At 36.4% G+C, this 26,506-nt stretch overlaps 1 protein-coding gene across 3 annotated transcripts in view; it reads right to left on the reverse strand.

Moving 5' to 3' along the window:
* HLTF (helicase like transcription factor) overlaps window positions 1-26,506 on the reverse strand; it is a 75,502-nt gene that overhangs the window by 35,019 nt on the left and 13,977 nt on the right. For 2 of the 3 annotated variants that reach the window (XM_004460558.4, XM_058295131.1), the window contains exons 8-14: window positions 23,977-24,072; window positions 22,648-22,723; window positions 21,230-21,323; window positions 18,958-19,037; window positions 18,823-18,867; window positions 17,244-17,330; window positions 7,244-7,341 (exon numbers count right to left, since the gene is read on the reverse strand). In XM_004460558.4, coding sequence (XP_004460615.2) covers window positions 7,244-7,341; window positions 17,244-17,330; window positions 18,823-18,867; window positions 18,958-19,037; window positions 21,230-21,323; window positions 22,648-22,723; window positions 23,977-24,072 — 576 coding nt within the window. Of the gene's footprint in view, window positions 1-7,243; window positions 7,342-17,243; window positions 17,334-18,822; window positions 18,868-18,957; window positions 19,038-21,229; window positions 21,324-22,647; window positions 22,724-23,976; window positions 24,073-26,506 lie in introns of all 3 variants that reach the window. The other variant, XM_023589412.2, reaches the window with a different exon arrangement.

Consider the following 26,506-nt stretch of genomic DNA (forward strand, 5'->3'; position numbering starts at 1 on the left):
GAATGCTAAATAAAGAAATAAATAAAGGTGATAGACAAGAGGGAAAAATGGCACACTATTCCGAAAAACTCAGAAAAACTTTGGTGTGATTTTCCCCCTATATATAAACCAGAAATTTATAATAATAAGGTACAAGTCATGTCATGAAGGCCAAGGCTACAGAAAAGTCAAGAAAAAATTAAAGAAGTCACTTAGAATTTGACAAATGGACAATGATTAGTAATCTTTTTCAGTACAATTTAGAATGCTGGTGGTAGAAATCAGATTATGATGAGTTAAGGAGTTACTTATTATGTGCTGAGGAAGTAAAAACACAAAGTGGAAATTAATATTCCAAGACATATGACATTCTGAAGGCAAGGAGACAGTACCAACTTAAAGGTAAAAACATAATCAAGAGAAACTATTTAAAAATGAAAAAGTCCTTAGCATGTTGCACGAAGGAGACAATGAGCAGACACTAACCAGGTAAGGGAAAAAATAACAGATGAAAAAACAAAAGCAAAATGGGATGAATCTGAAAGAACCAGCAAGATGGCAGTGGAGTAAGGAGCTCCTAGAGTCAGCTCCTGCTACAGGGCAGTTAGTAAACACCCAGAGCTCTCTGGAGCTAGCTGAAGCACCTGTGCGGGGGCTTTAGGAGGCCAGAAGAGCAACCTGCCACATCCTTGAAGGAATGGAAGGAGGACACTGCCCATCTGCAGAGAAGACTCGTAAGTAGAACACTCCATGCCATGGAGGCCGGTGTCCATCCTCCACTGGAGGCACAAGGCACCACGGGAGCTGTTCTATGGCTGGAATGGAAAGCTCCACTTCCCAAAAACCAGGGAGGAAGAGAAGGTTGGGCACCAATTTCACCCACTGATGAGTAAATTCAGCAGGCTAAAGTATAATCCTGAGAAAAGCTAAAGTTTGAGCCTGTCCAACTCAGAAAGAGGCTGGGGGCAGCGGACTTGGCCCAGTGGTTAGGGGGTCCATCTACCACATGGGAGGTCTGCGGTTCAAACCCCAGGCCTCCTTGACCTGTGTGGAGCTGGCCCACGCGCAGTGCTGATGTGTGCAAGGAGTGCCATGCCACGCAGGTGTGTCCCCACGTAGGGGAGCCCCACGCGCAAGGAGTGCGCCCTGTAAGGAGAGTCGCCCAGCGGGAAAGTTCAGCCTGCCCAGAATGGCAAAGCACACACGGAGAGCTGACACAACAAGATGACGCAACAAAAAGAAACACAGATTCCCGTGCCGCTGACAACAGCAGAAGCAGGCAAAGAAGAACACGCAGCAAACAGACACAGAGAACAGACAACTGGGGCAGGGGGGAGAAGGGAGAGAAATAAATAAATAAATCTTTAAAAAAAAAAAAAGAGGCTGGGAGCCACCATCTTAACTCCGCACCTGGCACAAGGGGAAGCGGGTGGACTGAGAATCCCAGTGCTGGTGGGGACAACCTTCTTTCCATTCAGGTCAGATTGCAACTCTAGCCTAGGTCCCAGTGCCACCTTAAGCAGGGAAGAAGCTACAGGGACCTGCACCAGCCTCTTCAGTAAATTACCAGTCAAGCTGAGGAGGCCAGTGATTGTCCTACTCTGGAGGCACAAACTGCCCAGGAGCTATTCTGTGGCTGGAATTGGAAGCTCCATTTCCCAAAAACAGGGGAGGAGGAGACAGTTGGCTGCCGATTTTGGCTACTGATTGGTAGACTCAGCTGGCTAAGGTATAACCCTGGGAAGAGCTGGGGTGTGAATGTGCCCAGGTCAGAAAGAGGCCAGTGGCCGCCATTTTTGATTCTGCTCCCAGTCTGAGGGGAAGCCGGGCTGACAAAAATCCCAGTGATGGTAGGAACTGTTTCTTTTACCCAGATTGGTCTACAGCCCTAACCTAGACTTCAGGCCCACCTCTGGCAGGGAGGAAGCAGTAGGCCATGCACCACCTATCCAGGTAACTGCAGAGAACTCTGGCTCCACAGACTGAAAATGGGAAGCCTAACAGGGCAACTGTGGTCATGTCAGACCCACACTGCATAGACTGCTGCCCACACCTGTAGTTCCACCCCTGCGCCAGGCAGAGGAGAAAGGGGATTGAAGCTTCATTAGTTTCTCTGGGCAACTACAGTCTAGGCCTGCACAAATTGGATTATTCCACACAGCTATAACTCTGTCCCTACCCTTGGCAAAGGAGAAAGTTGGAAAAAGCTTCATTGGTCCCTGGCACAAGGAGGGCCGCTTGTGCCTCTAGAGCTTACAGCACCAACTACATGCTTGGCTCCTACAGTGCAACCAACAAGGGAGAAAGGGCAGGAAGCCCTAAACTAAAGAGAAAAACTGCAAGAATAAATACTCTAGTAAGCTGGATGGCAAGACACCAACAAAAAATTACAATCCACACCTAGAAAGAGGAAGCTATGGCCCAGTTAAAGGAACAAGATAAGCCTCCAGATGACATAAAGGAGTTGAAACAACAAATCACAGATGTTCAAACAAATCTCCTTAATAAACTGAATGAGAGGGCTAAAAAGATTAATGATATTAAGACACTGGATGAGCACAAAGAAGAATTTGAAAGCATACACAGAAAAATAGCAGATCTTATGGGAATGAAAGGTGTAATAAATGAAATTTAAAAAACAGTGGAACCATATAATACAGATTTGAGGAGGCAAAAGAAAGGATTAGTGAGCTTGAAAATTTGGTCTATGAAAGTGAACATACAAAAGAACAGATGAAGGAAAGAATGGAAAAAATTGAACAAGGTCTCAGGGAACTAAATGACAGCAAAAAGTGTGCAAACATACATGTCATGAGTGTCCCAGGAGAAGAACTGAAAAGGGCAGAAGGAATATTTGAAGAAATAATGGTAGAAAATTTCCCAACCCTTAAAGGACATAGATATCCATCCAAGTCCAAGAAGCACAATTGTACTCCCAATCTGAAAAAATCCAAGTAGACCAACTCCGAGAAACATAGTCATCACAATGTCAAATGCCAAAGACAAAGAATTCTGAGAACAGGGAAAGAAAAGCAATGCATAACATATAAGGGATTTCCAATAAGATTAAGTGCTGATTTCTCACCAGAAACCATGGAGGCAAGAAGGCAGTGGTCTGATATATTTAAGGTACTAGAAGAGGAAAACTTGCAGCCAAGAATCTTATATCCAGCAAGACTGTATTTCAAAAATGAGGGAGGGGGGAAACGGACTTTGGCCCAGTGGTTAGGGCGTCCGTCTACCACATGGGAGGTCCGCGGTTCAAGCCCCAGGCCTCCTTGACCCGTGTGGAGCTGGCCCATGTGCAGTGCTGATGCGCGCAAGGAGTGCCGCGCCCCGCAGGGGTGTCCCCCGCGTAGGGGAGCCCCACGCGCAAGGAGTGCACCCATAAGGAGAGCCGCCCAGCGCAAAGGAGGGAGCAGCCTGCCGAGGAATGGTGCCACCCACACTTCCTGTGCCGCTGACAACAACAGAAGCGGACAAAGAAACAAGACGCAGCAAAAAGACACAGAAAACAGACAACCAGGGGAGAGGAGGGGAATTAAATAAATAAAAATAAATCTTTAAAAAAAAAAAAATGAGGGAGGGATTAGAATATTCATAAACAAACAGAAATTGAGAGAATTTCTAAGCAAAAGACCAGACTTTTAGGAAACACTAAAGGGTGTGCTAGAGCCTAAAAAGAAAAGACAGGAGAGAATGGCCTGGAAGAGAGTCTAGAAATGAAGATTATATCAATAAAAGTAACTAAAAGTGTCAAAAGAGTGGTGAAAAAAAATTTTACAGACAAAACTCAAATAGGAATAAACTTAACCAATGATATAAAGCACTTGGATTCAGAAAACTGCAACTCAATGATAAAAGAAGTCAAAAAAGTTCTAAATAACTGGAAGAACATTCCATGCTCATGGACTGGAAGACTAAATAAGATTAAGATGTTAATTCTACTCAAACTGATATACAGATTCAATGCAATCCCAATGAAAATTCTACCAGCATTAAAAAAAAAAAAACACTGACAACACAATCATCAAATTTATTTGGGGAAGAGGACTTGGCCCAAAGGATAGGGCATCCGCCTACCACATGGTAAGTCTGTGGTTCAAACCCCGGGCCTCCCTGATCCATGTGGAGCTGGCCCATGTACAGCGCTGATGCGCGCAAGGAGAGCCTGAAACACAGGGGTGTCCCCCCTGTAGGGGAGACCCACACGCAAGGAGTGCACCCCATAAGGAGAGCTGCCCAGCGCAAAAAAAGTGCAGCCTGCCCAAGAATGGCACCGCACACACGGAGAGCTGATACAAGATGACACAACAAAAAGAAACACAGATCCCTAGTGCCGCTGATCAGGATAGAAGTGGTCACAGAAGAACACAAAGCAAATGGACACAGAGAGCAGACAACAGGGGATGGGGGGCGGGAGGGAGGAGAAAAAATTAAAAATAAAATCTTTGAAAAAAAAATTTATTTGGAAGGGTAAGGAGTCCTGAATAAACTCATAAAAAGGAAAAGCAAACCCTCATCTCCAGACTTTTAATCATATTATCTAGCGATAGTAGTAAAAACAGCACAGTACTGGCCTACAGACAGATTCACAGACCAATGGAACCAAATTCATGGTTCAGAAATAGACCCTCACATGTATGGTCAAGTGATTTTTGACTAGCCTGTCAAAACCACACAGCTAGCGCAGAATAATCCATTCAACAAATGGTTCTGAAAGAATTGGATATCCATAGTTGAAAGAAGGAAAGAGGACCCCTATCTCACACCTTACCCAAAAATAACACAAAATGGATCAAAAACCTAAAAATGAAAGAACCATAAAACTTCTAGAAGAAATTGTAGAAAAACATCTTCAAGACCGGGTGCTAAGTGGTGGATTCTTGAAAGAGGTAAGGGGAGGACTGAGATGGACTATGATGTTTAATGTATATAGACGTTTTAATCAGCTTTTCTGTAAAAATGTTAATGTATAAAGTGGATGATATAGAGCTAGTTATAAATGGGGATGTGACTGAAAACGATAGTCTAGGTATGTAAATGCCAACTGACAGAATGCTAGAGAATAATCTAGGAATTGAACAGCATAGTAAACCAAAAGGTGGATGAGCACTGTGGTTGATGGTACAGATGCAAGTGTCCTCTGTGAGCTAAAGCAAATGTACATCACTACTGCAGGGTGGTGGAAATATGGAGCAGCATGGGAAAAATTCAGCTGGAGTGACCTGCGGACTGTGGTTAGTAGTAATAATATTCTTTCATCTACGTGAAAGATGTACTGTGTTGATAATGAGGCAGTATGGAAAATGTAAGCCAAATATACCACTACAGACATGGTAACAATTAGATGATATTACCTTTTTTAAAAAAAGATTTATTTATTTATTTATTTCTCTCCTCTCCACCCCCTCCCCCGCCCCAGTTATCTGTTCTCTGTGTCTATTTGCTATATCATTGTCCGCTTCTGTTGTCAGCGGCACGCGAATCTGTGTTTCTTTTTGTTGCATCATCTTGTTGTGTCAGCTCTCCGTGTGGGCGGCACCATTCTTAGGCAGGCTGCACTTTCCTTCGTGCTGGGCGGCTCTATTTATAGGGCGCACTCCTTGCACGTGGGGCTCCCCTAAGCAGGGGACACCCCTACGTGGCACGGCATTCCTTGCATGCATCAGCACTACGCATAGGCCAGTTCCACATGGGTCAAGGAGGCCTGGGGTTTGAACCGCAGACCTCCATGTGGTAGACGGACGCCCTAACCACTGGGCCAAGTCCACTTCCCAATATTATCTAATCTGTAGTAAATATTCCACCACAGTGTGGTGTGTTGATGGAGGGGTGTTGTTTGGGAATTCTGCACATGTGCATGACTGTTTTATGTTTACAAGTTCTGTCATAAAAAATATATTTAAAGAATAATAAGGTGGGTTGGGGGAAAGACACACCAAATGTAAGATAAGGACTATGATTAGTAGTAAGATTTTGACAATATTCTTTCATAATTTCTAACAAATATCTCACAACAACGCAAGGTGTTGGTGGAGGGGTGACGTATGGGACCCCATATGATGTTATCCATGCTTGCTTTGTAAGTTCACAACTTTTACTATATACTTAATTGGTCACGTACGTTCATATATAAATTATATAAAGATAATAATAATAGGGTTAGTTGGGGGGAAAATACTTTGGTTAGTAGTAATACTTTGACAATGCTCTTTAATCATTAGTTAAAAAGGTTTAACAGCAGTGCAAGTTATTGGTGGTAGGGTGAGTTATGAGAATCCTGTATGATGTTATATATGTTTGTTTTGTAAGTTCCCAATTATTATTATGCACTTATTGTTTATGTATGTTTATGTATCAGCGATATACTTCAATAAATTAATTTTTAAAATTTTTTTTAAAAAGAGATGAATCCAATTTATAAGTGAAAGTATTGGTCTTACAAAGAGGAAGGATCTCTTCCACCTCTGAGATAAGAGCAGAGAAGGCCAGGAGAGGTAAGGTAACCTTGAAGGTAGAAAGAATAAAGTTCACATCCAGTGATCTTTAAGTTCAGAAGTGTTTCCCAGAGTCATTATTTCATTATAACATGCAGCTTTCAGCTCAAACTGTGAAGGAAAGAGAACCAAGCTGCTCCTCACACATAACACATAAAGGGGTTAATTCCAAAGCAATATTTCAGAATAGAAAAGACATCTCAACCAAAAACAAAAATAGGAAAACAAAAATTATCTGGTGAGTATCCTTAAAAGCACAGGTTCTAGAATCAGAATATATCCAAGGCCATTGTTTTAGACGGATGCCCTTAAGCAAGTTACTTGACCTCTCACCTGGAAAATGAGAATAATAACTTTATGAATTACAACATCCACAAAAAGAGCTTAAGGGAAAAATGAACGAAACACACCAAATGTTAAAAATTATTAAAATAATAGTTACTGTTAGTGCAATTCTTAGAAAAGGAGGTTCCAACAGTCAGCTTATAAATATGGTGGACTCTTAAATTACCTTTCCCACTCTGGGAGACAGAAATGGCAGAGGCAGAAATCTGATGATGTTCTTTTAGTTACTATACATTTTCAAAGAAAAATTACTTGGATTCTGCAAATATTACCCCATTTACCTACCAATTATCTGGATTGAGATATGAAAATGCTGCCCAGGCATATCTCTCACTATGAATAATTCTTTAACAGAATACTCACATCTTATCAGACAACTATAAATTATATCACATTTTTAAAGGGCTTTAAAGACTTACAATCCAGTTGCTTAACACAGAAAGGGGACAGATGATCAGCGTTGTTCTTGGTCTCTCTTCAACATCACTTTTCTTTAAACTCTCCACTGCAGATGCTACTGAAAGAACAAATCATTAGAACAATCTTTAGATTTTTCTTCCCTCAAATATACATGAGGTCAATAAGGAGATGAGAATAAGGTGCCTCTATGAAAAAAGAAATTAGGAAAAACTAAAATGAAGTGGATGGATTTCTATTTCCAGTCCTAATGGAATAATAGGGACTGAATTTACCTTGCCACTTTAAAGTTAAAAATCCAGGTAGTAAGTATTTAGAGAAAGGTAAAGGATTATAACTGGAAGGGGGCACAAGGAGGAACTCTGAAGTGTTTCGCAAGGTTCCGTCTCCCACTATGAATAGTTATACATTAGGATCAACATTTGTTTTATGCAGTTTTTTTTCTTCATTACTTTATTAGCCATCCTCTAAGAGAGATCCCAATGATCTCCACTTTCTGGCTTCACAACCCTGCCTAGTTCCCTCCCACACTCAATCAGGGTTGATCTGGATGACCAACAGTATAGAGCAAAATGTTATGTCACTTCTGAGATCGGGACATAAAAATCTACACCTTCCACCTTAGTCTCTCCTGCTCTCTCATCACTTACTCCGGAGGAAACCAAATTGTGAAGACACTCAGGCAGTGACAGAAGAGCACATGTGGTAAGGAATTGGGGAGTCTGATCAACAGACAGCAAGAATTTAAAGTTGCTGACAATCACGTGAGTGAACAAGGACTGGAAACCCCCCAAGGTGAATCTTCAGAATACTGCAAACTCAAATGACAGCTCAACTACAAATTCTTAAGAGACCATCAGCCATAATTATCCAGCTAAGCCACTCTCAGATTCCTAAGCCTGACTGTTTGTCAGATAATAAATATCTGTGGGCTTTTTGTTTCTTCTTTTCTTTCTGTTCTTTTTTGTTTGTTTGTCTTATTTTTGGTTTTATTTTTATCCTCTTTCATTTTAATATCTGTGGTTTTAAACTGCTAATTTTAAGGTAATTTATTGCATTTGCAATAGGTAACTAATATGTTTACACCAAAAAACTTTGAGGGATTATGGGAAGATGGCATTGGACCAGCAGGCTAGGCTCAACGCTTTCACAAAACAACAGAGAAAGAGGCAAAAGCTGTCCAAGGGAGCTGCTATGGAGGTCAGCAGACCATGACAGTGTTGTACAACTCCCAAGAGAGTGAGAGACGGAGAGATAAAGAACCTGAAACAACAAATGTGTGTTACCAAGCCCCCACTGAGGCTGCGAAGGGCCCCCCTCCTTCACTCCCAAGATACGAAGCTGAGGTAAAACTTCTTGCTCACTGTGGCTTTCTGAGAGGGCACTAGACATCTTCCTCCCTGTCATGCTTCAAGAGAAATGGGAAGGGGAGTTGAGGAGCTTTCCTTCAGTGAATTTAGCCATCAGAGCCCACTTTGTATCTCAGTTGTAGAGATTCAATATGCGGAAAACAGAAGCAACTGAAACACCTTCCATGGATAGGTATGCCCACCAGCACCATCTGCTGGGGGCTGGTGTGTGAGCTGCATGGACAAAAACTGTTGTAGCTTCTCTCTGTATGCTAAAACCTGGAAGAAAATTTGCACTCCATTAGTGAGTCCCGAACTAATTTTGATAACATGAGCTGGGCAATTTTAAAGACTTAGTAGGTTGAACTAAATATCAAGGAAGAGCTATGGAAAAGAAAAAAAAAAAAACAATAGGTAAGAGAGAGAAACTGGCAATCAGAGTAAATTCACAAACATACTCAGATACCTGGACGTCAGCAAAAAATTACAAGCCATACTAGGAAAATAGGAAGACATGGTCCAGCCAAAGGAACAAACCAAATATTCTGAAGAGATACATAATTTAAGACAATTAATCAGTGACAATTACACAACTCTCCTAAATGAATCCAAAGAATTTAAAGAAAATATGACAGAAATAAAGGATATTACAAAGACACTAGGTGAGCATAAAGAACAATTGGAAGGAAGTGGACTTGGCTTAAAAGATAGGGAGTCTGCCTACCACATAGGAAGTCCACAGTTCAAACCCAGGGCCTCCTTGACCTGTGTGGAACTGGTCCATGTGCAGTGCTGATGCACACAAGGAGTGCCGTGCAACGCAGGGATATCATGTCCCCTGCATAGGGGAGCCCCACGCACAAGGAGTGTGCCCCGTAAGGAGAGCCGCCCAGTGCGAAAGAAAGTCCAGCCTGCCCAGGAGTGGCACCCCACACATGGAGAGCTGATGCAGCAAGATGACGCAACAACAAAAAGAGAGACACGATTTCCAGTGCCGCTGACAAGAATACAAGCTGTGACAGAAGGACACACAGTGAATGGACACAGAGAACAGACGAATGGGGAGGGGAGGGCGGTTCGGGGTAGGGGAGAGAAATAAAATAAATAAATCTTAAAAAAAAAAAAATTCTGAAAGCCTGCAAAGAAAATCAGCAGACCTTATGGAATAAAAGACACAACGGCTGACCCCACAGAAATAAAAGAAATCATGAGATGAACAAATGCATGCCAAAAAACTAGACAATATAGAGGAGATGGACAAATTCCTAGAAACACAAAGCACATACACTGACCCTAGAAGAAACAGAAGACCTCAACACACTAATCACAAATGAGGAGATTAAAGCGGTCATCAAAAACTTCCCAAAGATGAAAACTCAGGGACCAGATGGCTTCACAGGTTAATTCTACCAATTATTCAAAGACAATCTAATACCAATCTTGCTCAAGCCCTTCCAAAAAAAACTGAACACAACCAAACTCATCTATGAAGCCAACATCACCCTAACATCAAAACCAAAATGATATTACAAAAAAAGAAAATTACAGACTAATTTCACTAATGAATATAGATGCAAAATTCCTCAACAAAATACTTGTAAACAGAATCCAAAAGTACATTAAAGTAATTATATACCACAATCCAGTGGGTTTTATCCCAGGTATGCAAGAAACACAACACAAGAAAATCAGTAATCGTAATAAACCACATTGATAAACTGAAGAAGAAAAATCACATGATCCTCTCGATTGATGCAGAAAATGCATTTGACAAGAAAAGCACACTTTCTTGATAAAAACACTCCAAAAGACAGGCAAAGAAGGAAAATTTCTCAATATGGTAAAGTATACATATGAAAACCCTACTTCCCCCTCTCAATTAGAGGTGGAGTGGGCATCACTATCCCTGAATCCTCAGGATTAGGAAATGAATGAAAACTAGAAGGACTAGAGTAGACTTAATGGTATTCTACTATAGACTTCCTGTGATTCTGGCAATGGAAGAAATTATATCACTGATGTGAAGACAGTACCCACTGGAGGTTCTGAGGGGAGGGTGAGGGAAAAACAGGTGTAATACAGGGGCATTTTTGGGACTTGGGAATTGCCCTGAATGACACTGCAATGACAGACAGGCCATTATATATCTTACTATAACTTACAAAATTGTGTGGGAGCGAGTATAAACTACAATGTAAACTATAATCCACGCTTAATGGCACTGCTCCAAAATGTGTTCACCAATTGTAACATACCACCCCAATGAAGGGTGATGTCAATGTGGGAAAATGTAAGAGGGGTAGTGGGGCATATAGGAATCCCCTATATTTTTTATGTAACATTATATAATCTAAGTATCTTTTTAAAAGTATATTAAAGAAAAACCACCTACAGCTAGCATTGTACTCAATGGTGAAAGATTGAACAAGGAACAAGACAAGGAGGCCCACTGTCACCACTGTTATTCAGTGTTTTTTTTTTTCAGTGGTACTGGGACTGAGTGGGGAATGAGCCCAGGACCTAGTATGTTGGAAGCCGGCGCTCAACCATCGAGCCACATCAGCTCCCTTGAAGCTGGTTTTTTGCTTTGTTTGCTTGTTGTTTGTTTTTGTTTTTAGGAGGCACCGGGAATTGAACCTGGAACCTCCCATGTGGGAAGCAGACACTCAACCACTAGAGCCACATTCGCTCCATTTTTCAATATTGTGTTAGAGGTTCTAGCTACAGCAACGGGTTAGATAAAGAAATAAAAGACACAATAACAGGAAAGGAAGAAATAAAATTCACTATTTGCTGATATGATCCTCCATCTAGAGTCTCCTGAACAATCTACAAAACCACTAGAACTAACAGACAAGTTCAGCAAAGCAGAGGGATAACAAGATTAACATGGAAAAATCAATAGCATTTCTATATTCTACTGATATGCAATCTGAGGAGGAAATCAGAAAAAAATTCTTTATAATAGCAATTAAATATTTAGGAATAAGCTTAACTAAGAACATAAAGGACCCGCATTCAGAAAACTACAAAAGACTGATAAAAGAAACTGAAGAAAACTTAAATAAATGAAAGGACATTCCATGTGCATGGATTAGAAAACTAAGTATCATTGTCAATTCTACTCAAACTGATATACAGATTTAACACAATCCCTATAAATATCCCAACAGCCTTTTTTGCAGAAATGGAAAAGCCAATTATTAAATTTATTTGGACTGGTAAATGGTCTCGGATAGCCAAAAAGATCTTAGAAAAGAACAATGAAGTTGAAAAACTACCGGACATTAAAGCATATTACTTAGCTAGAGTGGTAAAAACAGCATGGTCCTGGCATAAAGACAGACACATTAACCAATGGACCTGAAGTGAGAACTCAGAAATAGACTCTTACATCTACAGTCAAGTGATTTTTGACAGGACTATCTTGCTTTCCCAACTGCCCCAGAACAATCTATTAAACAAATATTCCTGGGAGATATGTGTATATATATCCAAAAGAAAGAAAGGGGACCACTATCTCACACCTTATACAAAAATCAACTCAAAATGGATCAAGGGCATAAATACCAAAGTGACAACCATAAAACTCCTACAAGAAAATGTAGGAAAACATCTTCAAGATGTTGTGGTAGGCGATAGTTTCTTAAACCTTACACCCAAAGCCCAAACCACCAAAGAAAAAATAGAAAAATGGGATAGTCTCAAAATTCAACACTTTTGAATCTCAAAAGTCTTTTGTCAAAAGAGTGAAAAGGCAGTTGAATCAATGGGAGAAAATATTTGGCAATCAGATATCTGATAAAGAGTTTAATATCCATAATATCAAAGAGATTATACAAGTAGATAATAACAGGACAAACTACCTGATTAAAAATTGGGCAAAAGACTTAAAAAGACACTTGTCCAAAGAAATAAAAATGGCAAAGAAACACATGAAAAAATGTTTAACATCACTAGTGATTAGGGAAATGCAAATCGAAACTACAATGAGATATCATTTCATACTTATTAGAATGGCTGCTATTAACACTGGAAAACTAAACGCTGGAGAGGATGTGGAGAGACAGGAATGCTTATTCACTGTTGGTGGTAATGTAGAACCGTACAGTCATTGTGGAGGGCTGTTTGGCAGTCCCTAAGGAAGTTGAATAGAGACTTGCCATGTGACCTGGCAATATGATTACTAGATATACCCAGAAGAACTGAGAGCAGAGACATGAACAGACATCTGCACACTGATGGTTCATAGTGGTATTATTCACAGTTGCCAAAAGCTGGAAACAACCCAGGTGTCTGTCAGCTGATGAATGGATAAATATATTGGAATATTATGCAATATTATGCAACAGTAAAAAGAAATTAAGTTGTGGCACATTTGACAACATGGATGAAACTGGAGAACATTATATTGAGTGAAGAAGTCAGACACAAAAGGACAAATACTGTATGACTCCACTATTATGAACTACACATCCTGCGTAAATGCATGTAGTTAATAATTATAACATAGGTCACCAGAAAATAGAAGGAGGGTAGAGAATGAAAACCTGAGAGTTAATCTGTATAGAATTGGTAAAAAGGTTGTTCGTAAATCTTTGGAAATGAATAGAAATGGTAATAGCATATTATGATATTTGTAACTAGCAGTGCTATTATATGGGTATTTGACAGTGGCTGAACGGGAAAGTCAAAGGGTCATGTACATTACTAGGAGAAAAGCTAAAAACTGTAACATGGGATTGTTTACATAAAATAGGAAAAACATGTAAAACATGAACATGGGTGATATTGCATATATAAGACTGTTTTTACAAAACATAAATACCAATATTCTAGAGAGAAGGAAACAGAATTACAGCTACATATGGCAAGGACGCACCGAGAGATTGAGAGGTGATGAGCTTCTTTATCATTTATCATTATTACCGGAATAATGAAAGTGCTATAAGAATGATAAAAGTGATGAATGCACAAATATGTGATTACACCGAATACCACTGACTGTATGTACACTTCGGATGGATTTATCCTTTATTAATATGCATCAATAAAATTCGTTTAAAAGCTTTTTAAAAAATTCTAGAGCTGACAACCCTTGTCCAATTTTTCCTTAAACTTAGTTAAATGCAAATTTCTATTTTTAAAAATTCTGTTTTCACATTAATTTCAAAAAACAAAACCAAAGGGGACCAAACGTCAAGTGAGCCCTTAGCTACAATAAAATTAAATTTAAGAGTTCATAAAATATTGAAATTGCTATAAGAAAATAACTTCCCATAAAAACATTGTTTGGGAAGACTCAAAAGGCCTAAGACTCCTTAGCTCTCACCTAAGAATTAATGAATGCCTTGCCTTCTCTTAAAAAAAATGACATCAATAAACTTTTTCTTAAGCAAGTTACAACAAAATCTATGCCTTTCCCAGAAAGACAAATAATCACTGGACAAATTGGAATATGCAATATGCTTGCAAAATTCTCGTTAGAAATCTGCCAAGAAATTAGGTCTCCTCTGCTCTAATACTGATATGTATAGAGAGACCAACCAATCCCTGAAGCCGTTCCCAAAGATATAAAAGAATTTTTGGATATTATACTGTTGTAGATGTTGAGAGGGGTTCATTTATTTGCGTATAGAAAGGACAGGACTCAGGAATAACTTTGGGAAGGAAAAAGTTATTTAAGGCCAGCCAGATTCTGGAGCATTCCTGTTCAAAACCTGAGCCCCGAATAGTTTTGGGTCCTTTTTATACAAAGGATGTAAAGGTGGGGAGTCAAATGGTGGGGAGTCAAATTTCTTTTATGAAAGAAAATGACTTTTCTTTGTTAGTCAAGTGTTTGTCTGATAGGTTCTGAATTCGCATACCCCCCACATTCCAGGTGAGTCTGAACATCTCACCTACATTCCGTCTGGATGCAATTTTGAATACACATTTAGTCTACATCTCTTTGAATATTCAAAGTTTATAGGGCCTATATTACTTCACTGGATTTCTAGGCACACTTGGATACAGAATTAGATAAATTTGAATTCATGCACAGGCTATATTATATCTCCACTTTGAGGCCAAGCTTAAGTTTATTTAAGCTTCTGCATCACTACAGTCATAGTCTCTATGGACTGACTGGTATGTATATAGAGTTTGCATTGCTAAATTGTTTTCCTGGGACTGGACTCGTTGCCATGGTTACCAAGAGCAGGGCTGCAACTTCTCACTGTCTCCCACACACAGCTCAGGCACATAAAGCTCAGGATATCTACGAAGAGATGAACAGCCTCCCACCCATAACCCACATCACTACTGCCCATCAACCCTGATGAAGGAGACACAACAGCTTGTCAGTATATCTCCCTCGTTTTTAAACAGCTGGATGGGTAAAAAAAGTCTGTAAAATAAAAACATTTTTAAGTTCAAAAGAGGTAAACCTAACTACAAGTCATATTCTCCCTGTAATAAATGATACGTCTTTTTTCTATAGCCTGAAAGGTTTATAGCTAAAGCGATCTTCTTCATGAGCCCAAAACAGAAGGGAGAGTTGTTACTAAAATTTAAAAAAAAAAAAAAAATCACAGAAAAACGGACTTCAATCTTTTTGGAAACACATCTATTATGTTTAATACTGTAAAAATTTTAAATTTATAATAAAATATTTCAAACAAAAAAATGTAGAACAGATTACAATGAATATCCATGGGTACTTACTACTCACATAAAACAAATCTTAATATTTTCCTGTATTTCCTTCAGATTTCTTTTTTTAAATAAAGAGGACATTTCAGCTATAGTGAAAAAATCTCTTATGAATAATTCCCTAACCAAAATATCCTTCTTTCCCAAAAAATAATCACCAAATTGAAGCTGTGTGTTCCCCCTCTACATGTTTTTATAGATTTATGTCTATTGTACCATATGGAACATTCATTTAAATGATTTTTAACGTTACATAAAATATATTATGTTGTATATATGTATCATTCTACAACCTATTTTTTCTCTCAATGCTATATATTTGAGATTTTATCCTTATTAACATTGATAGATCTAACGTAGTCTTTTTAACTGATACATGGCATTACATTGCCTTAATAAAACAATTTATTTTCCATTTCCTTACTGGACAGTATTTACATTATTTCCAATATTTCACTAAAATAATGCTGAAATAAAAACCACTTTTTCATGTCTCCTTGTACATAAAGCCACATATATGTGTATCTGGTGAATCATCAGTTTCATCTTATTTGCCTAGTTGTTCCCCACAGTAACTGACACTCCCATCCCACAGTGCAGGAGGAGTACCTGTTGTTCTATAACCTTGACAATCCTTGGCAATGTCAGATGCTCACATTTTTGTAAATACAATAGGTAAGATGGTATCTCTCTATTCCCTTAATTTACATTTCCCAAATGATTACTGAATCTGAATAATTTCCCTAAATTTACTGGTGTTTGGACTTTCTTTCCTTGAACTGCTTACTAATATCCTTTGACCATTCTCCCTTTAGGCAGTCTTTCTCTATTTGTAGGGGAGTGGTTCTTTACATATTCTATATACCTTCTTTGTTAGTTACACATTGCAAATATTTTTAGCTTCCTTGCTTTTCACTTTGCTTATGGTACCCTTTGAAGCACGGAAATTTAAAATGTAGAATTTGCCTTAAGACTTTTTGTGTCTTTAATAAACCACTCACCAAACTACAAGGCTCAGCAGAACTCTGGCTTCCATCTCCATTCACTGATTTTTGTTTCTATTCTGCTTCTCTTCACCAAATATGTTTGTTTTCACACAACCATGACTTTTTTTAAAGTGTTCTCATTTGTTTCACTGCTATGTATTTGCAAAAGAAAGAGGCTTCTATGTGTGAACTTACTGGGATATCAACTGAAAAATTTTACATTTCTTAAAACTTCTAAATATGGGTCAAGAATAATTATTTGAAATTCTTAAACTTGCAATTCCTAATTTTCTGCAGTTCTTACCAAATAAGCTCTTTTTCATTTATTCTGTTAGCTCAAATATCACCTTCTTTAACAGGCTCCTTCAGTCATTATTCCATTATCCTCCTTTACTTTCCTCATAGCACTTATTACTTAAAATTATGTGTCTACTCATTTATTTTGTTTCTCTGATCATTATAAGTTCCGTGAAAATATGAACTTTCTCTGCTCTATTTCCAGACCAGAGAAGACCAAGACACAGAGATATAATAACTTAATCCATAACTCCTCAACCCTAGTGCAATCTCTTTCCATATAAAATATTCAGAAATCTAAACTGTTTACAAACATTTTTAGATAAAAAGCAAATTTTAATATCAAAAATTAAATATCTTTGTAATTTAATTTAATCAAATTAGATTAAGCTTTAAAATAGGTATAAATTACTGTTTCTTCACTAGAGTGAACCTCACCCCCCCCCCAAAAAAAAACCACCATATTTTGGCCTAATTAAAATAAATAGGGAAAAGGCTCCAAAAAGAAAATACATAAAAATGCATCTTTGTTTTTTATGGAATATGTGGCTTTTTTCCCCTTTCTTTTCCCTATTTTCTAAACCTCTTGTAAGGTTTTAAAGCATTTTTAACATAATTTTTTTCATTGAAAATAGAAAAAAACATAAAATAAATGCTAGAAAAGCAGATTAACTGACCCTTTTTCAACATTTTCTTTTTTGTTGTTGGGGTAGATGAACTAAGAGCACATGCAAACTCTGCATCTTCTTTAACCTTGGAAGAACCTGCTAAGAAAAAACAAAGAATCATTAAAATATTCCACAGAATTCTCTCCTATTACTTCAGTACAGGTACTTTCTAAACAGAAGAAATAGAATACTCCTTGCACACTCTCGCTGTTAAGAGTTTATATTATTAAATAAAAATAAAAACAGGAAGTGGAGTGGTTCAAGTGATTGGGGTCCCACACGGGAGGTCAGTGATTCAGTTCGACGGTCAGGTGCGGCAAGCTGACACAATAAGACAATGCAACAAGAGACACAAGAAGAAAAACATAATGAAAGACACATCAAAGCAGGGAGCAGAGGTTCCCAGTGTCTCCTAAAGACAATGAGCAGAAAGGCAGGCTGATGCAACAAGACGACACAACTAGACACACAACAACAAAAACTTTGTTAACCGAAGTTGCCACTTCTGACAATGAAGTCCATCTCACCAGCTAAGAAAAGTGATGAAATTATCATTACTACTGCTTCTTTTTGAAGAAGAGAGGTAAATAGGAGCAGCCACATAAAAAGAAAGTCTCCTTCTCAGGTGGAAGGAAATTTCTTTCAAAGAAACAGATTTTGACCATTGGTAATGGGGCTGCCAAATTTTCAGGTCAGTCAGTGGGATCAGTTATTTTCCAAATGCAACACAATTTCTCAACTAAATAATACATAAGGAAATATGATCTGAATTAGAAGAAAATAAAGCATGCATTTTTAAAATAAAGGAAAAAACTAAAGATACTTATTATTTTTACTCTATTAAATACTACAAATTAAGAATAGTATTATTAATATGGCACTCCCAACCTTACTTTCTTTTTAAAGATTTTATTTATCCCCCACTGCCGTCCCCCCCGTTGTTGGTGCTGTCTGCTCTCTGGGTCCATTCATTGTGCACTCTCTGTGTCTGCTCATCCTCTTTTTAGGAGGCACCAGGAACTGAACTTGGAACCTTCCATGTGGGAAAGCTGTGCTCAATCACTAAGCCACCTCAGCTTCCTGTTTTGTTCTATCTCTTATAGTCTTTCCTCTTTGTGTTTCCTTGTTGTGTCAGCTCACTGCACCTGCCCATTACACCAGCTCGCTGTCTTGCTTGTGTTCTCCAGGAGGCACTGAAAATCGAACCTGGGACCTCCCATGTGGCAGGCAGAGGCACAATTGCTTGAACCACATCTGCTTCCCCAACCTACTTTTTAATTACTATTTAAGCAACATATATTGTTTAATAAAGTCATTTCATAAGTGGTAGAAAATTATTTTCATTTGTTTCTTTAGAGGTTGGTTTAAAAGTTATCCACAGATTTCAATTTGAAGCCATTCATTCAATTTCCCCAATTCATTTTACACAACCAGTAAGCTCATTCCACAAAAAGCTCAGATGTAAATATCAACTAAGTTAAAGACCCATTATTAAAGAATTCAAAGCTATAAACATATAAATCAATAGGGTTTATATCAGTAATCTTCAAGTGTAGGTTACTGGAATTGAGAAGATTTATACACATACCTTTCCCCCTGTTTTTAGTCTCTGCCTGAGCATTTTTCAGTTTGCCTAAAAACAAAACCAAAATAACCATAAAAATGGTCACTCCAGAAAATTAGAATATAGGACATGTATCAAATAGATTCCATTTCATATTACCTTTCATTTTTTGTGGCAATTCACTTGTTTCATAATCCTCTGAATCACTGCTTTCAATATACTGGACAACAGTTTTTCTTCTAAAATAAAGTACATTTAATGAAATTGTTTAGCAACCCATAATAAAATGGGATATAAAAGCAAGTACTTAGTAAATGCAATGCAAATAGTTTGTAAAAATTTTCAGTAAAAGGGACCTCTGACAAACGAAAGTCAAATCTGCTAAAAAACAATCTGTTTTCATAATCAGATGCATTTTACTATACAAACTGTAGTAATACTATTATTAAACTGAATTAGAAAAATTAAATCATTCCAAAAAAGTAATCATTTCACTACTTCATTCAATATTTGGTTAATTCAATTAAAGTATTTCTTTAAAACTAGAATACAAAATAGTTGGCTCTTATAAGAGAATACTTCTAATATAATGAATAGTCAATGGCACAAATATAGTTCTTTCACAATGAAAATTTTCAAGTCTTGCGTAATAACAGTATAGCACAGTCATTAAGAACAATAGACTCTGGAGTTAGAATGTTGAGATTCAGATCCCCATTTCTATCACTTATTTATTATGTGACTTTAGGCAAGTTACCTCAATATTCTTCCATACCCCAGTTTCTTCATTTGGAAAATGATAAAAACAAAATCTACCTTTACAATAAAATGTTAGGAAAGAAATTGTGCCTGCTGCACAGTTTAATCTGTGATATGTGGATTGATTATTGTTTTATTTTTTCCATGTCCTCATTATTATTTCAGTCCTTTAATCTGGTCTAGTCCAGATGGTTTCCTTTTAATCAGTTTATGGTCACTTCAGTAAGGTTTAAGATCTAAATGAGAGGAAAACTGATGAGTCCTAAGATTTTGTGCTCAATTTAAATGGGACTGATGAAGAAACAATGAACAAAGCAGCAATTTTGATATATCTGCTGTGGAATAGCTAATCCAGATTTGAAATCACATCTGCAGATACTGATGGTAGATAATGTAACAAAAGCTCACAGTGTTTACTTATTTCCAGGTATAAACCTAAAATAATTGAAGAAGGGAATCGCACATTGATATTCACAGTGGCATTGTTCACAATTGCCAAGATATAAGCAACTTAAGTGTCCATCAACCAACTAATGGATAAACAATATGTGGGACATACAGATAATGGAATATTATTCAGTCATAAAAAGGAATGATGTTCTGATACATGTGACACATAGATGAAACCTGAAGACATGATGTTGAGTGAAATAAATCAGACAAAAATGGACAATATAAATACGGTATTATGGAATAATTAGAATAAGCAAACTCAGAGTCAAAAACTAGAATGTAGTTCCCAGGGGTTGAGGGTAGGGAATGGGGAGTAATTATTAAATTGTACAGAATTTCTATTTGGGTTTAATGGGAAAGTTTTGGTAATGGATGGTAGTGACGGTAGCACAACACTGTAAATGTAATTAGTACCATTTTAGATTACATATATGTTACTAGAAAAAATATTTTTAAAAACCCATAGGCCTGTATAACACAAAGTGATTCCTATTGTAAACCATAGACTATAGTTAATAGTACAATAATAAAAATGTTCTTTTCATCAATTGTAACAAATATACCACACTAATTAATGCAAAATGTTATTAATAGGGTGGTATATGGGAACCCTGTAATTTACTTATGATTTTTCTATAACTCTACAACATCTCTAACTAAAAAAAAAAACAAAACCAATATTTACATCTCCTTCAGAGGGTAAGGTTAAACAAAGGCCCTGATTCAAATACTATGTACTTATTCAAGTTATATTAATATAATTCTCTAGTCTACGTTAATATAACTACCCAAAAATACCTTTATCATGCCTTATTTACACTAAAGGTGAAGAAAGAACTGAGATAAGCACCAAGTGCCATCCAATAACTATTCTTCAGTTTTCATTCCCTCAAATCCATAAAGAAAACTCATGTAAAATTCCCAACAGAAACACAGGCACTAGATCTAAGTTCCTAGTTAAAATAAATAGGAATGAAAGTGGTGGAAAGATAAGTGACCAATTCATATCTTTTACAGATCAATATAACTTTTCTTCAGGTATAAATTGAGAATGCCCTACTTGCCTAAGTCACAGTTACTTTGGCAGTTTCAAATAAAACAATGTATTTGAAAGATCTATGTAACTAAGATATAAGTCATTTCCTTCTCCTATATATAAAAAGACTGAGAATGAGTTTAAATAAATACACAGCATATAATCAAACCATAAAGAATATACCTTTTGGGGCGGGAACTACAAAATTCTGACATAGGGTATTTATTCTTCTCTTTGACATCTGAAATACTGGGTTCTTCACTATATCTAGATCCTCCTATTTCAAAGAAAAAAACAATTATCATAAAGAATATTAATATATTATCTTAGGCTGGGAGTACTACTCTTAAAACCTGGTTTCCCAACTCAGTTGGTTCAATTTTCTTAAGACCTTCATTTCTTTCAAGTCCCCTGTTCTCTCAGTGAATCACTCAACTACTATATCTTTACTCATTTCCTAATCTAGCATTTTCTCACATTTCAATATAGAAAGTACCTTCCATATTTTGTGGCCCAGCCTTTCCCCTGTAATCATCCAACCAATCTCACATTGGCTGAATTTCCTACCTGTACCAAGGATCCTGAGAATGGCTGAAGAAAATAATCACATATCAGTTTTATTACAAATTTATATTTTCAGATCTTATCTGGCACCTTGTGTCACTCAGCAACTCTTGCCTTTTCAGTATTCAAGCCCCTTTTACCTACTAACCAGAATGATCCACACTACAATGGATGCTTTGCCTGGATTTTAACTTCTTCCCTCCCAGCGGACAACCTTGTCTTACTTCACATAAAAAATCAGATGCCATCTTCTACAAACTCCCTATTTTCTTCTCGTTTTATACATTCATTTATCTATATTTTCCTACAACCTTACTTCCCTTGCCCGGATGCAGGGCAGATGTTCTCTTCTACCTTTCTAATGCTAAATTATCAACTATTCTTTGAATTCCATTTCTTCCAGCATGCCTATCAATTATTCCCTCCATTGTATTAACATTCTTTTCCTATCCATGAATTTCTTTCCTACCACCAAAAAACAATTTAGTAATGAAAACCCTCAATTCTGCCATCTCCAACTATTACTGGAGCAAAATACTTAACTTACCAAAATAATAGCATGCATTTATTTCCAATTCTTTGCCTACTATTCTTAAAATATTTTCAGTCTTTTTGCTCCAACCTATCTTCAGAAATTAACTTTGTGAAGATTCTATAACTGCCATATAGAGATCTCTCTTAATTTCTCCTCTGACTTCAGAATTTGGCTCTAGCCTATCTTTCTAGCTTTATTTGCCCCTATCCATGCAAATTATATTATAAACAGGATAAACTATTCTGAGATTCCAAAATAAAACATGGTATGTATTTTTTATTGCCTTTTCATATGACTTTTTTTTCCAACCAAGAATGCTCTTCCCTAGTTTCTCTGACTGGTAAACTACTACTCAATCCAAATACCACTTCCTTGATCAAACTTTTCCTAACTACTAGGAGATATTCTAAGTTTTTCTACAGTGCAAAGCCAGAACTTATTACATCAGTAGGCTGGAAAAATCTAACTCAAATATTTGATCACATTCAAAATTAAAATTTACCTTTGATTATTCCATCTGCTTTTTCACTGGGATTATTTCCTCCAAGTTTCACAGATTCATCATTAACATTACATTCCTGGATAAGACATATTTCTCACATGGTATTGCTGTCAGCTTTATTTAAATAAATTTAAAATTCATCCTATTTTATATTGTTTTACTTTATATAATAGACTACTATCTACTACAAAATACCTTAACTGTACAGTTGAGCTTGCAAGAAAATAAGGGAATCCTTACTGATAGTTCGTATTTTTTCAATTGATAATTAAAACTGAAGTGGTAAGTAACTGTAGGTGCTGTTACCAATTCTGGTGACCTAGAATTTCAGTTTTAGTAATCCAAATATAGGAAGAACAGGGCACAAAGTGTTGAGCTATGCGGGGTAGGGAAATGGATCTGAGACTCTAACAGAGCTAAATTCCCAATGAAAGTAGAAAGAACAAACTAGAATTAAATACAGAAACCAATGATAATAACTTCAATAAGCTTCCCTGAAAACTAAAAAATAAAAAGAACAGCTATTCAAAAGAGCCCAAAATAGAGAATTTTGCATGCAGCTTTTGCTTAGTTATTTCCTACGTTACAGTCTTTGTATTTTTAGATAATGAAGGATAATTTCTCCTTTCTAATAACATTTGTTCTTTCCATTTAACATTTTTTCCTATTTATTTTCCTAAGAAATTAAATATACTATATGTATATACATTATATATATATATAAAAATAAATACACATTAAATATAAAAAAAGTCATGCATATTCCCATGACTAGGAGTTAATTATCACTATTAACATTTTGGGACATACACTCTGTTCAACTATACTTAAACACACACAAATACATATTTACAAAATAAGGACCCAAACTTCATACATAAGATTGCACTTGGCTTTTTCATTTTTACTAAAAAAGTTATCATGAAATTTAGTATTCTAAAAAAAAAAGGTAGAAATTTTGTGGTTATATATTAAATTTTATGACCATATCATAATTTAACTGGTCCCTTATCAAGAGAAGTTTCAAGCTTCCTGCCTTTAAAATACTGTCAGGGAGAAAAAATTGCACTTATTGGTGAGGAAAAATTCATTTCCCATTACTTCTTTACTAGAATGGCATTACTGGGTCAAAGATTATAAACTCCTTTAAGGTTCTTGATACAAACCACCACAAACTGTCCTCAAGAAAGTGGTACCAACTTTCACTAATCAACATATTCACTACATTTCTAGAAAATCATTTTGGGAATTATTTTTTTTAATGACAAAATTGAAAATTGTCACAGCAAACCAAAGGCTTCAAAGAAAAAGCATTTACTAATACTTTACCTTCTTCTGTTGATTCTTTTTAATTCTTTCAACAGGAAGAGGTGTGCCATCATGGAAGTTGGTAAGAATTACTGCAATGGCTGTAAGCGTTTTGCCCTTTAAAATGTTTTAAAAAGGCAAATGATTAAATTCTGAAACCCAGTTATCATTCCAAAAGCAATTTTACAATCAAGTTATCAAATATCAAATGACATTTAAGTTCACAGAAGTATTCTGATTATAATATAGGCATTAATGAAAAATGAGTATCTTGTTGATTCAGTTAGGAAATGCTTCCTCTACTCCATTACTAAGAATTATTAAATGATTTATTCTATAAAATGCTATGAGCATCTCTGAGAAATATCATTTTATTGAAAAACTGTTTTAAGATTCTACATTAAATCCTGAATACTTAATTTTATCATGAAACTATTTACAGCCACTTGCCATGAAATTCAGCACTAATTTTAAATGATTAGTTAATTCTAATAAGCATAGGAGAAGATAATCATTTTATTAAATTTGATTTAAAGATAATACCAAAGCATAAAGCCTATCTTCTCAATAAGATATAAAGGATACAATATTTCTTATATTCTTTTCCTAAATGGAAAGAAGCAATTTTCCATTATTTCCACAGCTGAATTTGCAATTAGCAACAAAGACATAAATCTCTGGCAATTTTAAAGTAGCATAAAGCAGCAGTCTCAAAGTGTGGTTCACAGGCCTCTGGGGGGATTCCCAGAACTCTTTCACAGATGCGTAAGGTCAAAACACCTGAGCGGTTGTAGCTCAGTGACTGAGCGCCTGCTTCACATGTATAAGGAAGGTTCCGGGTCCAACCCCAGTACCTCCTGAAAAAAACAAGGGAAAAAAACTATTTTCATAGAAATACTAAATAAGACCTTATTTGTGTTGGCATTTGCACTGATGCTACCAAGAAAGCAATAGTGTATAAAACTGCTGGTGTCTTAGCATGAAACAAAGCAGTTTGCATAAAACTATCCTAGTTGTCAGAGTACTCTCAAATCAGCACACGTTCACAGTAAAAAAAAAAAAAAAAAAGTCAGTAAAAGAAAAAAACACCAGTTTCACTTAATGTCCTTGATGAAGCAGTACACATAAATTTTATTAAATCTCAACCCTTACGTATATATCTTTTTACTATTCTGTGTAACTAAAATGGGAAGCACATATAACACACCACTATTGTTTAGCAAAGTATGAAGGTGGTCTGGAGGAAAATCACCGGAGAAACTGAAGTACAAGCTCAACTAACCACTTTTTTCATGCAATACCATTTTTACTGAAAGAATGACAAATGCGGTTGTCATTCGTAACTATCTGACAGACATTTTCTTGAAAGTGAACAAAGTGAGACCATCACCCTCAAATAAAACAACTGATAGTATTTGTTGCCACTGATAAAATTTCAGCTTTGAAGCAAAAATTAGAAGGCTAGAAAACTTGTATTCAACATTGAGAAACATAGCAGCTTCCCAAATATTAGTATCTTTTGATCAAACCCAGTGTTACTATTAATGAATGCAAATTTTTGATATTGTATAAGAAAAGCATCAACATCTGGCAGATCTGCATTACTCAGTGAACCCATATTCTCAAAATTAGCAATGCCTGATGTCACAAAATCATGTGCGGGTAAAATATTCATTCAAAGTGCAACATACACCAATGGCTTTAAATAGAACAGGGTACAAAAAATTCACTACTAGGATTTTACGTTCCAGATTACTATTAGCTTTTAATGAACTATTACTTGTTGAATTCTGGTGTAGTAATAAAGCATACCTGTAACTGTCTAAAAAGGCTATTAAAATACCCCTCCCTTTCCAACTACCTATCTATGAAAAGCCAAATTTCTTCATATCCTTCAACCAAAATAATATATTATAGCAAGCTGAATGAAAGCAGACATGAGAATCCAACTGTCTTCTATTAAGCCAGACATAAAAGAAATTTGCAAAAATATAAAACAAGGCCACGTTTCTCACCAAAATTTCTATTGTTTTGCAAAATATTTTTATGGAACAAATGTTAATGGTAGCAAGTAATATTTTTTAATTAATAATTTCTTTAAGATTTGTTTCAATTTCTAATGCAGTAAATAGTGATAGATACAATCTACAAAAACAAAAACAAAATTATCTTGGAATCCTCAACTGGTTCTGAGACTACAAAGTGTAAAAATTGCTGATGTAAGGAATCATAAATATGAAACACTTAATACTCCACATATCAGAATATTTGTGATAGAACACAAATACAATTTCATGTAATAATATTCTATCTAAGAAAATCCATGAAAGACAGATTACTGTGAATCTGAAAGAACAAAGAAAATTGACAAACACATATTTACATAATTACTGCTATTTAATTATTTTAATTGTACCTTAGGCAAACCAAAACTTTGTTTGGCATTATTTTAAGTGAAAACATTAGGAAAAACTGCCTTTTATAATGGAAGTAAAACCCAGTCCCAAACTGGCATCAACATGGCCCTATCTCTTTCTACTTCAAAATTACT

This window comes from Dasypus novemcinctus, chromosome 4 (genome assembly GCF_030445035.2).
Source record: "Dasypus novemcinctus isolate mDasNov1 chromosome 4, mDasNov1.1.hap2, whole genome shotgun sequence".
Classification (NCBI taxonomy): Eukaryota; Metazoa; Chordata; class Mammalia; order Cingulata; family Dasypodidae; genus Dasypus; species Dasypus novemcinctus.